The 17,839-nt window shown below is 45.5% G+C and overlaps 1 protein-coding gene across 1 annotated transcript; it reads right to left on the reverse strand.

Annotated features, from left to right (window-relative positions):
- Positions 1–5,035: 5,035 nt before the first annotated feature.
- On the reverse strand, positions 5,036–16,376 carry LOC134396877 (cholinesterase-like). Its single transcript, XM_063123483.1, has 4 exons — positions 16,260–16,376; positions 10,688–12,155; positions 7,419–7,582; positions 5,036–6,129 (listed from the first exon to the last, which is right to left on the reverse strand). Exons 2-4 carry the CDS (start codon positions 12,142–12,144, stop codon positions 6,062–6,064), a joined length of 1,689 nt encoding a protein of 562 aa, XP_062979553.1. The 5' UTR covers positions 12,145–12,155; positions 16,260–16,376; the 3' UTR covers positions 5,036–6,061.
- Positions 16,377–17,839: the final 1,463 nt, after the last annotated feature.

Here is a 17,839-nt window from a genome sequence, read left to right on the forward strand (position 1 = left end):
GAAATTTGAACACTCCAGTATGTCAGGGATTTAAAGTTGCAATTGCAGACAGCTCAATGGGGCCAGTTCCAAGGCAATCCCAACATGCCACGAGATAACCCTAAATCTTCTGGCACATTTGAAAAAGGTATTATTGAATTTGATAAAGTCTAAGTGAGCGCAGGAAGGACTTCTCCCCTTAGTCAAAGCAAGACACATACACCATCGCTGCAAGGCGGGAAGGGGAGAAGGGAGGGAAAGCAGGCAGGCAGCATGCATTGTAGTGCCGCAAGGATGGCTTGAGCACTAACGCATAGCAAACCAACCCATAAGTGGGCGCAAAGTGAGGCAAAGATGGCTGGTTGTTTCTTTCTAAGCCAGCAGTTACGCCTTGAGGGGCACAGAGGAGGACGATTGGGAGCAAACCAGGCACCAGGCGGGCAGAGAGGCAGGCAGAGTAGGCGAGGAGTCAGTCCTGGCAGATGCCCCACCACAGCAGCACCCCGGGGGAGGCGGGCAGGCAGGCAGGCAGGCAGGCAGGCTGCGGGCATTTCTGGGGGCACAAGGAAGTGATGGCTGGTTTCTAAGCCAGCATTGCAGTTAGTCACGCATTGCAAACGCAAACCATCCCAGCGAGTCGGTCACCGAGGAGGACAGGCTAGCAGAGGGGCAGGCAGAGTGACATGTCATAGATCTAGTATTGGGGAGGAGTCAGTCCCGGCAGATGCCCCAACACAGTAGCACCCTGGGTGGGCATTGGAAAACGCCATCTTGTGGGTCAATACTTCCCCCACCCCATGTCCTGCAGGGTTGCCTGCCTAACCCTTGTGGGGATGGGAGATGGAGAGCTTAGAGTGGCAGTGCCAGCAGCAGCCTTCGGCTTTCCCCTGGAACCAGTCGCCTTGCCCGCCTCTTTCCCCAGCAAGATCGCCTGGTGCTGCCTATGAAGATGCATCTTCATGCTGCTGGTTCCATAATGCCCTGTCGATGAACCCCTGCTTAGGCTGAGTTTGCAGTGGCGACAGACAGCAAAGCGGGGATCCGCTCCCAACTCAAAGTGGTCCCACACGATGCTTGTCTTTCGTTTCCGTGGTGACACCACCAATTGCCCGCCTGAGCTCTCTGGTGTTGCCACAGAAACAGGGGTGTGGGATGAGACTGGGGAGAGAGCCTCGGCCTGCTGCTGCTCCTCCTCAGCCCCCACATCCTGGAGGCCCACCGCCTCCTCCTCCTCCCCCCCCCTCCACTGTGCTGAGGACCTCGTCTAGGTCCATCAGCGGGCTCGTGGGCTGAAAGGAGAATGAAGGAGTTGGGGATACTCCTCCTCCTCTAATGGCACTGCTGCCACGTGCCTCTTGCAAACGGGCACTTTTCCCATTCCCACCCTCAAAAAGAGAACGCCGGGCACAAGTTGCAGAAGAGAGTGGCTCTGCCTGCTGCTTGTCCTGCTTCTGTTTTGGAGCAGTCAGCCAAGGAGTTGCCCGTTTGAGTTTCACAGGAGGAGAGAAAGCCTGCTTACTGCTGGCAGACTGAGCCTTGCTGCTTTCAGCACGCCTGCTTCCTCTTTTCATGATGACTAACAAAATATTAATACTACTAATACTATGTATAAGGTACTACTAAGAATATGTATAAGAAGAATATAATATGTTTAAATGTAGGGAAATGGGACAAGAACAATAAAATATACTACTACTAATATGTATGAGAATATACTAATATATATATATATATATATATATATATATATATATACTACTAAGAATATCTACAAGAATATAATAATATGTTTTAGAATATTACTAATAAATGTAGGGAAATGGGACAAGAAATGGGACAACCACTACTATAAGAAGAACAAAATATGAATACTACTACTAATATGTATGAGAATGTATACTAATAGACTACTAAGACTATGTCAAAGAATATAATAATAATATGTTTAAGAATAGGGAAATGGTGTGCGTATGCTTTCCCCAAAATGCTCAATCTGTGGCTGCCTGTTGAACTTGACAAAAGCAGCCCACTCCGTCGAAGTTACACAGAGAAGAAAAAGAGAATCCAATTTTTTTGGTATATTTGGTATATAGAAGATAGAAGGAAACACAATCAGGATTTAAGAGAGGGGAGGGGGGAAAAGAACCAACCACTACTATAAGAAGAACAAAATATGAATACTAATATAATATGTATGAGAATATATACTAATGGACTATGTGAAAGAATATAATAAAATATGTTTAAGAATATAAATGTAGGGAAATGGGACAAAAAGTGTGTGTATGCTTTCAAAAGAAAGCTTTCACAAAAGCAGAACAGTCAGGCTTTAATACAGGGAAGGGGGGGGCAACCAACCCAACCACACACTCCAAAATTCAAAAATAAAGTTTATATTAAATCAAAGTAAGGGGAAAACACAGGGCAAACTAAGCTACAAGTCAGAAAGAAGCAAACAAACACACACACGCGCCAAACTAAACCTATCCTAATCTATCTCCAAAGTCCAAAGCAGGAGCACTAACTAACTAAGTGTTCCCTCCACGAACGCCAACCCACAAAGAGACACAAAACAGAAAGTTCTCAGGGTGGGTCTGCCTTAGTCCCCCCTCCAACGCTGGGATTGGAGGAGGATGCTTTCTGAGGAGATCAATTCTCATCAGGATTGGAAGTTGAATGTGCCTGTCATCGCTTCCAAAAAAATAAAAAAATAAATAAAAAAAACCCAAACCCCGATTTTTAAAAAAATATTGCACGTGAACCACAGCACGCAGAAAGTTGAGAGTGGTCTCAAAATGACCCCCATCCACGACTCTCTGTGCACAAGAATTTTCAGAACGATAGCTTAAACCCCCCCCCAGTTATCCCCGATTCTTTCCCTCAATGCAATCCTATGGGCGAAAAGCCGAAACGCAGTTTGAGCCCCGCGGTTGACCCGATTTTTAAAAAAATATTGCACGTGAACCACAGCACGCAGAAAGTTGAGAGTGGTCTCAAAATGACCCCCATCCACGACTCTCTGTGCACAAGAATTTTCAGAACGATAGCTTAAACCCCCCCCCCCCCGTTATCCCCGATTCTTTCCCTCAATGCAATCCTATGGGCGAAAAGCCGAAACGCAGTTTGAGCCGCGCGGTTGACCCGATTTTTAAAAAAATATTGCACGTGAACCACAGCACGCAGAGAGGTGAGAGTGGTCTCAAAATGACCCCCATCCACGACTCTCTGTGCACAAGAATTTCCAGAACGATAGCTTCAAAAACAACGTAGTTATGCGCGATTATTTGCCGCAATGCAATCCTATGGCGAAATGTTTTCAAGATGGCGACCGGAGCGCTCCGACTGAACTCGGAGCTCCGAAAAATGGTCGCTTCTCTTCGCCTTGCTTCTAGGGGGTCCGCGGTCCGCTCCTACTCCGCCTCTGGGTAAGGCGGAGCAGGCCAATCCGCTACTGCTTCTACGCTCCTAATCGGAGCGGAGCACATCCCTAGTAAAAGGCACTCCGAGCCGTGGCAGCTACTTGAGCCTCCAACGATAGAAATGGGTCTAAGAGTACCCCCAAACTATGAACCTGTTCTTGATTTTTCATGCCATGTTTATTGCAGGTCTTTCCTAATGCTGGACATTTTCGAGGTTTGTGTGCTAAACCACAATAGAAGCACTTGTTATCTCTAGCCTGGGCAGATCTGCTTTCAAATTGTGGCTTTTAAGCTCCAAGAACTTGAACTGGAATCTCCTTGGAGGGAATTAACATAGTCTGCAACTGAGCTCTTGTTACCTCAGCCACACAGCATATTTCAACTGCTTTCTCAAGAGTAAGTTTAGATTCTTTCAAAAGTCTTACAGCTGCTAGCTTTCAGTTTTCATAACAAATTGTTCCATGGTGTCTCCTTGTTTCTGTGAATAGCTCCAAAAAGAATATCGTTCAAACACCACTTTCTTGCGAGGAGTGCAGTATTTTTTGAATTGTTCAAGAGCTTCTGCTACATCTTTTGGTCCTTCAGGAAAAACGAATGTATTATCTACTGCTAAAGCCTCTCCCACACAGTAGAGCAAAATAGCTACTTGCTGTTACTTGGAAACCTCGTCTATTCCAGCTGCAGTAGAATATAACTGAAAGGCTTGTTTCCAGTACTTACACTTCTCAGCCAAATTACTTTGCAAGGCAAGTGGAGGCGTAGACCAGAACAAATCTATATCTTCAACTAAAACAAACTCCCAACTGCAAAGAGAAAAAGCAACACAACCCATCCCACTTCTGACCCCATGTAATGTCAGGATCTTACAAGGGACTTGTGGAGAAGAATCCAAAACACCCGAGGCTCTGATACAGGAAACAAAATGGCTTTATTTCGCCATCTTAGAATGGCATCGAAGCAAGCTGCAGCACACTCTCCATACAAGGAATAACTCACCACCAAACCTTGATTACTTAAATACTATTCAGTTGTCCTGGGACACACTTTATCATAAAAGAACATTACACCACTGTAGGCACACAGGCATGAAGGTCAATCACCACTTGTTCTTCCACTCTGTTAGAGGTGGGGACATCTTGGCAGGGTAGGAAGATATGCGAGGGACCTTGCTTTGGTTGGCACAGACAAGGAAGTGGTGCCAGGGTTATCACAACTTTGTAGCACTGATCCCTTAAGATATATTACAGAGAAGGGAAATGATGAAGAAAGGTCAGCCTTGGTGGAATGAATCAGGAATACATTATAGAAACCCCCAACAAAACCATACTGGAGAAGACAAGGAAGGGTCCACAATAGGCATTTATTCTGAAACGGCTACTCCTTGTTCATTCACTGTTTTACAGGGCATCTATTTTATGGGGCCCTCTCTAGAGAAGTGCACCTGACAGCTTGGCAGTCAGACCTGATGGGATTGTATGGGATTGCTGCCTCAGGCTAGAAGGGCAGTTAGCAGAGATAGAGAAAAGGCAGAACAGTATGGCCCTATTCACATGATCACAGAGTAGCAGATCTATGCTGCAGGGAGAGGTAAGAGAATCACAATGTGTGTGCCCCCCTCAAGAGTGTGGAACTACACAGGACAGCATGGTTCTCTTACTCATCCCTGCTGCATGGATCCCTCGTCATCCTCCTGCCACTGCAGCCACATATTCCAGCAGCCACCACAGAGGGAACGGGTTGCACTGGCCACTCCAGGCATCGCTAAGTGATCTCTATCATAGAGATTGCCCACGCTGGCTAGGTTGTCACCAGAAGTTCTGGCTGCTCTAGATGGTCGTAAGTATTTCTCTGCAGAATAGCCGGATTTACCCACGGAGCTCCTGCCACACTCCACAGTACGCCACTGTGGGGGCCCTTACCCCCACTACAGAGCATAGGTACCTGGGGTAGGTAACTTCCTGATCATGGATAGGGAAAAGCTCCCCACATGACAAGCCAACCCCTCATGGGATGCTCCCGGACATGACGCACAGTGGGTTAGCATTACGTATGAACCCAGCCAATGAGCATTTACCAGTCCCACATGCTCACAATCGTAAAAAGAGCCCACACCTTTCTTTAGTGAAGAAAGAAAACAGCCTTACAAAGAAGTAGTCTTACAAATAAATGCATGTGCCGTGTAGGGAGTCAAAAGGTCTTTGTTCTGTCCATGTTGTGTTCCTTTACTCAAGCGAGAGTGCCATGTGGTCCCAGTAATGCAGGAAGGTCCAGGGGAGGCAGGCAGGGAGGGGAGGAACAGGAAGAAAGAACCACACTGTAGGCTCTAGAGATCCTAAGGTTAGCTCTACCCCAAATTCCCATGCACCAACTGACTAACTGTAACGCTGCTCCCTTCCAGTAACTTACAGGTGAGCTTGCAATACTCCCAATGGGAGCAAAAGCTCAGGCCCAAGGAGGACTATTTATTTTATTTATTTATTACATTTTTATACCGCCCAATAGCCGAAGCTCTCTAGATCATCGACGTGTTTGCATATGGTCCCACATTCCACAATGTGTGTGGACCCATCTAAACTATTTTCACGTGTGATTATTTTACGATAGCAGTTATGACTTCTATTTGCACTTGACTTTTGACGCAAGATCTTTTGCACTCCCCTTTCCTAAGTTCTCATTTTGTTCTTCAGATCTTTCTTCAAAATGGGTGGAACAGACTCTTCTTGGGATTTCTCTGCAAAAGCAAAAAAAAAAAAAAAAAGGAGGGGAAAAGAACTGATCAAGAAAGATCAACCCTCTGAACAGAAGATCACACTGGCTTCTGAATTTTAGTTTTGCATTGAACTACATCCACACATTTTTGCAACTACGCAATTCACACAGATGCACTCATCAAAGAAGCAGGACTGGCTGGGTGGGGCCAAGGAAGGCATGTGGCTGCCTGTTGAGTGTACACTTGATCCAGACCTAAATTGGCTGCCCTGTAATCCAAGGCTAAGCTTCACATCCCCCAAGAATTTGTTATATCCCTAGAGTTTCCAGGAGTCTAAGAACATCTGGCCCTGAAGCCAAATGTGCCCCTTCATGGGCTCCCAAATGCTTCTGCGAAACTGAATTCTGCCATTTGGGCCAAATGAGGTTGTGCATCCTTGATTTGAAGCAATGTCTTCTTTTTCACATGGGCACCTAAAATCCCGAGCACACAAACCATTAAAAAAAAAAACCTCTAGGTCAGCCTTCTCCAAACTGGTGACCTCCAGATATTTTGGACTTCAACTCCTATCAGCCCAAGTCAAAATGGAGAATAGTCAGGGATCCTGGGACTTGTAGTCCCCAAACCTCTGGAGGGGAGCAGATTGGGGAAAGGTGCTCTAGGTTCACAGAGCAGATGCTTCACATTGGTGATGTTCCAACCGATTTTCATCTCTGATCTGACAACTTTGTGGATCTTTACTCTCTCTGAGATGCAGGTCCCAATCAAGGTCCCATTAAATGCAAATATCTACTCATATTCTCTTAGGGCATGTCTACACCTAAGGGTGTAGAGTGGGGAGGAAGGGAAGGAGGGGGAAGGATCATGGACTGACCTGCTTCCATGATCCTCCCCAGCATTTTGACAGCAGCGCGCCATCCCAGAAGGAAAGAGGGACGTCGCAACCATATATCAGGAGAGACGGAGTGCAATTGCGCTCCACTGAAAAGTAAGTTGAAAAAAACACCTAAACCCGCTCCCCAACACACCCCATGGGCACAGAGCCCCTTCCTGTACAGCTCCATGCCCATTTCCAGAGCCCCACTCTGCGAGGGGAGGAAAGGTAGAGGCAGGAGCAGCAGCCACAGAGCCTGTGGTCCACGGGATGCTCCCAGGACTGCAGGAAACATTGGGTTTTCCATGGTTCTCAATATCCCCGCTTGCCCCTGGGATTCCCTGTGCATCATATAGATGCACAGGGATCCACACAAGACCAGCCCAGATTTAATGGCAGGTGTAGACATGCCCTTACTTGAAGGAGCTAAACTCACTTGTGCGTATTGCATTGAATAGTTGTGTTGCCAAGAAATCACAGTAAGGGTCAGGTGATAGCTGCTTGACCTGTGGTGCCTCCACACTGATGTGGAAGAATTTCTGCTCGGTGGAATTGTAGGGTGGCCATTGTGCCTCTTTCAGTTTGGAACCAGTGGGATTCCTGTGGGGGAAATGAAGACATCATGGTCATATTTCATCCAGAGACTATACTCTTAGGGGAGTCATGCTGCACAGGAACTAAAGTTATTAATGCCACACCCATGGTCAAGTTCCTATCAAATCATTTTCAAAGCTGAAGTGTTTTTAGTTTTTTGGACAACTCATCCATTTATCAATGGAAACATTTAGGTCTACATATATTGAAATACTTTTGCATCTGATTGAGCATGTTCTGTTGTTTTTTCCCCGGTGGATGAGAGACGACTATATTCCTGAACTGTATCCATTTCATGGACACCAGATTCTCCTGGATCAAAACGGCTATCACAGAATCCTGCTTCTTGGTCCAGATTGCTCATATTGTACTGCAAACATACTCACAGCTGTGACCAGAAGCCTCAGAGACTCAGGGCCAGTCCTACTGTTAGGCAGAGTGAGGCACCTGGCCCAGGAACCTGGGGCAAATCTACACTAAGCTGGACATAACGCTTATAAATGTTTTTTTATTGTGTATTGAGTCATCTCACCACATGACTCTTGCCTTGTAACATTGTATCGCTTACCCTTTCTGCCGTTTTATTTTCTGATCTTATCCGTATAAGTCTTACGTGGCCAATTGCATCGTAAGAAACCTTCCTCCTTTTTTTCATATGCTTTCCCTTAGCCAATCACCTTCCTCGGGGCATGTTTCCCGCCCACTTTGCAGCCACAACCTCCCTGCCCCCTTCCATGATTTGCATGTTTATGGGCATTGTTCTGTATGTGTTTACTCAGAAGTAAGACTCTCTCTGTTCAATGGGCTTTCCTCAAAGATAAGACAGCATATGATGTTAGCAGTTGAAATCAATGGGATTTACTTTGGAGTAAGGGAAACAGCACACCTGTAGTTCATCAACTTGAAGATGCAAGCAAGCAGGGAGGGAGACTCCAGGCAGGGTTAGTGGGTTTACTTTACTCAAAAGTAAATCCCATTGATTTCAACTGCTAACATGACATGCTGCCCCTTGGGCAGGATCTACACTTGAGAAAACAACGTTAAAAATACATTGTGTGGCCCAGATCAGCGCATATCTACGGGATAAGACAACGGTAAGAAACGTATTTATAAATACATGTGCCTTGGGACGTTTAAAATCGTTATGAAATAATACGTTTACTGACTCAAAATAAGACGTAACATATATCTGTGTAGATCCGCTCCTGGTCTCAGGTGTCAAAACGGCAGCAAAATGTTACTTCTTTCATTTAAATTTCCTGTACTTTGACTGTAAGGGATGGGAATTAGTGCTCATAGGATATTGTACCTCAGGGGCCAAAATAACTAGATTGGCTTTTGTGACTATGCAGCCTGTGTTGGGAAGGTGTGCCTGTAATTGTTTTGGGTTTATTATTCCGCTTGGAGTAGAAGGAGATGGACAACCAAGCCTGCAACCCGTCTCCTCTAACCAACCCTTGTCCTTCCCTCCCTCCTTACCTCATTGGCCCTGTTCAGACAACACACTAAACCTTGATGGGTAAGCATTTTAAGCTAAGCATTATGGCTTAGTGTAAACCATGAGTTAGTATGTCATGTGAACCATTCCAAACCATGATGGGTACGTAACCACAGCTTAAACTCTCACTAACTACTTAAAGCAAAAGGGTTGGAGGCCTAACCATGGCTTAGCATGTTGTCTGAACAGGCCCAGTCAGTAGCACATCACCCAGATGAGCCTGGCCACATGGGGAGAAAAAAAGACAATCCCTGCCTTGGGTTTAGTCTGAAATCACTAACCAATCTCTTAATTAAGGAGGGAGTTTATTAGCAAAGTACTATGAAAGGCAAGAAGGAAAGCAAAGCAGGCACACACGGAAATACAAAACGTACTCCCCTATGATGAACCCAATTAGATCTTTAATAAAGTGCAAGGCATGGAGACTCAAGGCACCAATTACCACCCAGTAGATAAAAGTGGAAGGAGGCCACTTCTGGATCTGTTGCTCCAAATGACAGCCCAGATAGATGCGACGGCCAGGAGTACCTACTATCAGCTTCGGCTGATGTGCCAGCTGTGCCCCTTCCTAGAGACAAGACCTAAAGATGGTAGTGCACGTGCTAGAAACTTCAAGGCTCGACTTCTGCAATGCACTCTACATAGGGCTACCTTTGTGCCTAGTCCGGAAACTTAAACTAGTTCAAAATATGGCAGCCAGGTTGGTCACCAGTATACCTAGGCGTGACCATATCACACCAGTTTTAAAATCTCTTCACTGGCTGCCACTTAGTTTCCAAGCAAAGTATAAAGTGTTGGTTATTACCTTTAAAACCCTACATGCTTTGGGTCCAGGCTATCTGCGGGATTGCCTTCTCCCATACAATCCACCCCGCACACTCAGGGAAAAATCTACTCCAGCTAGCAAAAACTAGATTAACAACTGTTACCCAGAGGACCTTCTCTTCTACTGTTCCCAGATGGTGAAATGGCCTGTCGAAGGAGACTCATCAACTTGACAGTGTACTAGCATTTAAGAAAGCTATAAAGACTGATCTCTTCCGGCAGGCCTATCCAGTGGAATTTTAAGACGTTTTTAGAATGTTTTTAGGATGTTTTTAACAATGTATATTATGTTTTAATTGAGCATTATGTATTTTATCGTTTATTGTTGTTCCCCACCTTGATCAGAATTATTATTATTATTATTGTTATGAAAATGGCTTTGACTGGCTCAAAATACATCTAAAAACTCAGAAATACCAGAAACCCCACAGCAGGGAACTGCCCCAGCCAAACAACGCCTATATCTCAGGGCAAATACATATGGAAAAACAGCTCAGTGTCACAGCGCCATTTGCTACTTTGCCTCAAGGCAGCACAATGTCTTGAGACCATTTTTGTCACAGTCTAGCATTTACTGTTATTGAATCTAAATAGATTTTAATCTAGTTACGTGTGAGTCTCCAGCCTGAACTCCACGTGGAGCAGTCTAGGGGCCTGCCTTCAAACTCAACCCCTGCTTTGAATCTGAATTCCCACCAGAACCACATGCTTGGGATTCAGCTACCACCTGTCTGTCACTGCCTCCTGGAACACAACAGTTTAGGGGAAACGAACAGTTCATGCCTTACCCACTTCTCGCAAACTCAGCCCAGTATCCCATCATTCTGCGGCTCAGTGCAACATCAACGTCTGTTTGGTTTCCCCCCAGCACAGTTGCCAGTGTTCCAAACAAGTAAGGCACCTCAGCTCCATGGGGTGTCCCCATCCACTCAGGCCACTTAGAGCGAGGCGTGTGGCGTTGGAAGGAATACACATACACAGGACTCCCAGCTTCGGCCATCTTGGAAGCAATTTCAGCCAATGGACACACAAAAGAGGTGTCCCTAAAAATATGAGACAAAACCCGAGGGAAGGATTTTGCCCCTTGGCCACTGTCATTGTACTTCAGTGCTATAGTCCTGACAGTACCTTCATCAAGCGTTGCTGAACTGAACCGTCCAACAACCTCTTCCAAGGTTAGCATCTTATCATTAGTTCTGAGCATAGGAAGCAAAATCAATACAAAGATAGAGCCCTCATCAAGAGTGACACCAGTGAGAACTGGTTTAGCTTGAATAGCTCCACTCTGCAGAAGCGTCCAGGGTTCATCTGAGAGGAACTCCCCATCTGTTGTTACTGAAGAGAGGCCACTCATACTGGACAACTCTTCGTGCCCAATATTGTTCCCCTGTAGGCAGCTCACCAAGGAACTCTGATTTTGTTCAGGACACCCCAACAAGAAGCCAACATTTATGGCATCAGATTTAGCAACTTCAGGATCCTTCCAAGCCCAGTGAGCATTGGGAGCTCCACTCTGGAGCACAGCATGGGCAAAAAGGGGTTGGCTTGCTGGTGACAGCAGATGGTAACCCACCGAGGCCCCTCCAGCACTGTGGCCAAAGAGAGTCAACAGAGCTGGATCACCGCCAAAGACCGCTGCGTTCTCCTTGACCCACTTCAGAGCCAGCCATTGGTCCCACAAGCCAGCATTTCCTGGAGCATCTGGTGGAAAGTACAGAAAACCCAGAATCCCCAAGCGGTAGTTCATGGAGGCCACGATGACATTCTCCGTAGCAGCTAAGAATGCTCCATTGTAGATATCTAGTGAGGCTGCTCCAATGATAAACCCCCCACCATGGATCCAAACCAGGATGGGAACAGGCTTCGAGGGCCGTGGATGAGGCACCCAAATGTTGAGAAAGAGGCAGTCCTCAGAAAGTGATGTGTTGGCAGCCCATAAGGCTGCATCAGGGATCTTAGTACTATCTTCCTGGGAACAAGGGTTGCCGTAAGTGGTGGCCTCCAAGACATGGCTCCATGGCTGATGTGGGTGGGGCCTCTGGAAACGCAGTTTCCCCACAGGGGGCTCAGCATAGGGGATGCCCAGATAGGCCATCACAGAGCCAGAGCCAGCCGGGACTTGCTTGCCTTTAACTGGGCCACTGCTGGTCACCACCACAGTGTCATCTTCAAAGGCAGACATTGAAGTCAGTAGGCAGAGGAAGAGGAAGAGGGGACCCATGAAGGAAGGAAGAATACCAGGCATAGTAGCTGTGGCTGAAAGAAAAAAGAGTTGTTAAAAAGATGCAGTGTATTTTTTCTTTAATGATGCCTCCTCCAAACAAACTGTCCAAAAGCAAGACTTGGGAAGGCGAGGAACGTCACTGTGTTACAGGAAAAACAGCTAAAATCTTGTGGCACTGGTTCAAATAGTAATGACAGAAGCCTGCAAATGTGGGCTCTCTGTGAACATACATATCCACTGCCCTACACTGTCAATTCAGACTTTTGTGTGCAACTTATTAATGCTAGGATAATTTTGTTATCTCTTAGGGTGGATCTACACTAGTGCTTATTAGGTTTTTTCCTACCACTGGAAATGTTTTAATTTGTTTCATTTTTAAACACAACCAGGCACACTCCAGTAATGTCACATTATTAACCTTTTGCTTTCCCTGTATTCATTGATTAGACACGCTGTTTGTTTTAAAGTTGTAGCTTGTACTTCCTCATCGTGGCTGGTCTCTTTGCTCTGCCCACTTCTTGATCTTCTGGCTTTCCCTTCCACCTCCACCCCTGTTGATTTGTTATGATTTTTTTAATGGAAATTAAACAAATGCTTACACCTGCATCGGTTTTAAAGATAAAGAGTTCAAAATCGGCACAGTGGCAGATCTTAAGGAGGGCTTTTAGCATACCAAATTTTAACCAGATTGGGTCATCTGTTGATTTGTTATGATTTTTAAAATTTCCTCCCTCAAGCCCTTTGGAGCTTATAGTGCACTAGCATTAGGCGCCGAAAGGAAGTATCCACGCCCCCAGGAAAGCGTTTGGCTGACCATCGAGGCTTGAAAATTTAGTAAGACAAAATAATAACGATGTAAGGGGGCACATAAGAAGACTTGCAGCACTATTTAAACATAACAACGGGAAAATACAATGAAAGAAGGAAGGTAAAAACATCTGTGATAAAACGTTATAAACATAGCATCATGTGACCCAATAAGTTATCACAACCCTTCCTTAACATTTTAAACCATTAGTGTAGATCCCACTTTAATCACTGCTCACCTAACAGTCCCTCTGTTCCCATTCCCCTCCATCTGTGTGTCTCAAAAAAGATTTCTTCCATATTCATCTGGAGTGCCAAAAGTCTTCTTAAGCACCTTAAAAAGTGCTGCAGTGTGTGTGTGTGTAATAGAATAAAATGCATCAAAGCCCTGCCTGCACGTTTACAAGCAAGAATGAGACAGGAGAAATATATGAAAACAAAGAAAGAAGAAATGTGTAAAATCAAGATAACTCCTTTAATTCTGATGTATTTATTTGTTTACTTGAAATCATTGATTATTAAAAATTAGAATATATTAATGAAGCAGACAGTACTCAACATGAATTGAAATGTCTTCAATAAAACTAAATAGTGAGCAATAGGATATCAATAAAATAAATACCTAAAATAAATTCTATCAGCGAGAGAAAGGGCCTTGCTAGACAAGGCCTTAGCGCGCTGTGAGGCCCAGTTTCCCTGCTGTGCGTCCAGATGACGCACAGGAGAATCCGGGGTCAGGCTGCGTTGAAGCCTCCCCTAACGCGCCATAAGCGAAGTCGCTTAAGGCGCGCCTTTTCCGCAGCCCCGGCCTGAGGCTGGGGCTGCAGAACGTCTAGCAAGGTCTGTGGCTTTTTGCGGCTACTCGCTTACTCGCGAGTAGCCAGGAAAAGCCACGGACTGGGCACAGCGCTCATACGAGCACTGTGCCCATCAGGCCGGGGGGATCCAGGGGGGGAGATGGGGGGAAGGCCGGACCGGCAGGAGAGGGGGATGGTGGAGGGCGGCACAGGAGACGGGGAGGGATGGCGGAGGGTGGCACAGGAGACGGGGACGGGGAGGGAGGGCGGCACAGGGAACGGGGGTGGGGAGGGATGGCGGGGAAAGAGTAGGCAGGGGGCAGGGGGCAGGGGGCTTAATTAAAAAAAGGGGTGCTTAATTAAAAAAAAAACACTTACCTTCTCTGGAGTCTTCGGGGAGCACGTGGCCCCTTTAACCAAAAAGGGGCTGTCGCCCCGGCTCCCTGCCGGCTTATCCGGCATGGTCTAGCAAGGTCCAAAATCATTTTTGCCCTGCATACATTTCTGTCTACTTCTTTGGGCAGGAAACACAAACATAGCTGCAGTATATATTATAAGCTTTCCATTTTAGTATACATGGACAGTGATAGGCTGGGCACAGTTATCCACACTCTGGAGCTTTTCTACACAAGGCCTTTATTGTGTACTTGTCATTCCTTATTTACTGTTATTTATAGGTTCTTTAGACAACAGTGTGACCTCCACTTTCACTTCTGTTTTAAACACACTGTCAGCATCAGCAAGTTCTTTTAGAGCAACGAAGATACATATTATTTGAGAAAGGAAAAGAAAATGCTTTTTCCACTTGTGCAATTTCAGTATTCCACTGTACCACAGTGCCATCTAGAGGTTATGTAGCAAAAAATCATGAAAGGAAATGCTATTCATGTAGTGCTCAGACCTCAATTCTGTGACAAAACCAAAAGTAGATATAACGAATTAGCACCTTATGTAAGAGAAAGCTCCTGGTATAACCAGGATAGACTACTCTAATAAATTGTAGATTGGAAACTCCCCACCCCCATTTCCCTGAACACTATTGTCATGGTCCTGATCCTCTCCACCCCCATGGCTGCTTTTTTTTAAAAAAATGCTTAAAACACATACACAAACACACATTAGACATACTCAAAGATTTAATAGGAAGTCTAGTTTGGCCCTTTGTTGCTTTTCCCAAATTGAAATTGGAGAATGGGGCTTCTCTACGCCTACCCATCACCCCATTTTAATTCCAGCCTGCCCATATAAAGCTCTGTTCTGCTCATCAGCAGGTCAATGAGGACAGCTCTGTTTACCAACCTTGAATTCCTTCAACAAACTATAATCACTCACCACCCTGGACTCTGGCTTTTCAACCCTTCCTAATTTCGTTTTTTCTTGGTTTTTAGGCTCCCTCCCTGATACAGTGGGCCCAACAGCCTACTTGCATCACTCCCATGGGGCAGCAAGGGTCATCAGCATCAAAGTGGTATCCTGTTCGCATATAGGCCAAATCTACACCAAGCAGAATATTGATCATAGAATCATAGAATCATAGAATAGTAGAGTTGGAAGGGGCCTATAAGGCCATCGAGTCCAACCCCTGCTCATTGCAGAAATCCACCCTAAAGCATACCTGACAGCTGGTTGTCCAGCTGCCCCTTGAATGTCTCTAGTGTGGGAGAGCCCACAACCTCCCTAGGTAACTGGTTCCATTGTCATACTGCTCTAACAGTCAGGAAGTTTTTCCTGTTGTCCAGCCGCAATCTGGCTTCCTGCAACTTGAGCCCATGTTTCCGTGTCCTGCACTCTGGGATGATCGAGAAGAGATCCTGGCCCTCCTCTGTGTGACAACCTTTTAAGTATTTGAAGAGAGCTATCATGTGTCCCTTCAATCTTCTCTTCTCCAGGCTCAACATGCCCAGCTGTTTCAGTCTCTCTTCATAGGGCTTTGTTTCCAGACCCCTGATCATCCTGGTTGCCCTCCTCTGAACACACTCCAGCTTGTCTGCGTCCTTCTTGAATTGTGGAGCCCAGAACTGGACGCAATCCTCTAGAAAGCAATATATAAAAAGCAGGAGCTACACCAAGGAGGATATAGCAGTATGAAAGCAGTATATAGTATGCGTCAATGGGCCCCAACAGTTGTCAGTGCACTTCAATACCACTATAAAGCAGTAGTGTGGCTCCTGCCATTTATATACCACTTTCATACCACTTTCATAGTGCAATATCCTGCTTGGTATAGATTAGGCCATAGACCCAACAATGTGGATGTAGGTTTTCCTGTGCATAGGGGCTTAACTTCTGTTTTCTCCAATCAATTTTTTTTTAAAAAAAAACCTAGTTAAGAGACATGATGCAAGAAATTATGGTCCCTAAATTTCGTTCCTGTGCCACCTTTTCAGCCTTTCTCAAAGCAACTCTCTTTTGAATGGTTACGAACTCCCCTACCTTCTGCCTGGTGTAAGAAATCATGGTCCCTAAATTTCATTCTTGTGCCACCTTTTCAGCCCTTCTCAAAGCAACTCTTTTGAGTGGTTACGAACTCACCTGCCTCCTGCCCAGTGCAGTCTGGTCCCTTTTCTGTCTTTTGCAGCTCAGCTGGAAGGAGAAAGCTGGTTGCTAGAGAGTCTGTGCAGCTTGCAACTTTTACAAATAAGAACTACTTATTCGCAAGCTACTGTGTGTGTATGAAGGGCAATGACCACTTGTCCTTCCATTAGTGGGAGGCGGGGGCATCTTGACAAGGTGGAAAGATATGCAAGGGTCAAAGACCTTGCTTTGGTTGGCACAGAGCTAGAAGTGGTGCTTGCACAAAAGGGTCATCCCAGCTTTCTAAATGTAGCACTGATCCCTTAAGAGCTGTTACGGAAAAGGAAAAAGCTGAAGAAGAGCACCATCGCACAGCACCATCGCTTCTCTGCCCCCAATTTTGTCCCTCATGATTTCCTCTTTCTGCCCGGAGGGTAAAGAGGAAGTAAACAAAGAGCACGTCGTCCATTCAGGGTCTTTTATTATTATTATTGCACTGCTTTTCCTGTACACAGCAAGAGATAGCAGCACATTCTGTGGTGTGTGTGTGTTTAAAAAAGGTTGGATTAAAAGGGCTCTATTTTGTGACAGAAAAACAAGTAGAAGGAGAGGAAAGCAGACGTTGTCGTCTAAAGGACGTCCGCACATCCATAAGTGGGCAGTAGCGAGCGTGCAATAAAATGCTCATTTGATGAACCTCGAAAAGACAACATTGGCAGAATGGTCAGGAATTTATTATGGAAACCAACATTGGAGAAGGCAAGGATGCATCCATACTCAGCATGTGCTCTGAAACTGCCACTCTCTCTTCACTCCCTTTTTATAAGGCATCTTTTTTATGGGGCCTTCTCCAGAGCAGCTCACCTGCCCACCTGCTTTGTTGCCATTTTGGCACCAGACAAGGCCTTTTCAGTTTCCCAGGCCTTTAACAAGACTAAAAATGCTTTTTATGACACCACCTGAGGATACATTGGGAAAGGGACAGGGATGGTAAAATGGCCCCAAATCACATTCATGTATATTTTTGTGTGTGTTGGGTTGGCAGTAAGGCTGCAATCCTATAAGTGTCTACTCAGACACAAGACCATTGAGTTGAATTGCACTTATTCTAGATAAGTTTGCATCAACTGCACCCAAAAACAGATTTTAGCCTAATGTTTTTTAAGTCATTAAAGTAATCATCCAATAGGGTTTATATGAAAATGGTTCTCAGCCCTAATTTTAAAATGGATACAAATTAATCACCAGCACCACTCCACATTGCTAAGATGATGTGCTTGGGTGAATTGGTTCCTGTCCCACCCATTCAGACAGGTAGGTTACGCCTACTACTTGGATGGAACGTAATGGGATGTACACGCACAAAAGTGTGAAGTGGTACATCAATCACAAGTTGTCCACATAGCTTTTAGTCGAAGAACAATGAAGGGGTAGTGCTAGATGACACCAGTTTTGAAGCAACCTAAGAGAAGAGAAGAAAGGAGGAGTATCAAGGATGAACTTAAGGTATTGTTGGAGGAGTTTCACTGGGAGCATTCGGCTCAAGGCCAAAATTAATTTTGGAGAAGCTCTTGGGCTAGGGTGACCATATGAAAAGG

The sequence above is a fragment of the Elgaria multicarinata genome, chromosome 3 (assembly GCF_023053635.1).
Source record: "Elgaria multicarinata webbii isolate HBS135686 ecotype San Diego chromosome 3, rElgMul1.1.pri, whole genome shotgun sequence".
Taxonomy (NCBI): domain Eukaryota; kingdom Metazoa; phylum Chordata; class Lepidosauria; order Squamata; family Anguidae; genus Elgaria; species Elgaria multicarinata.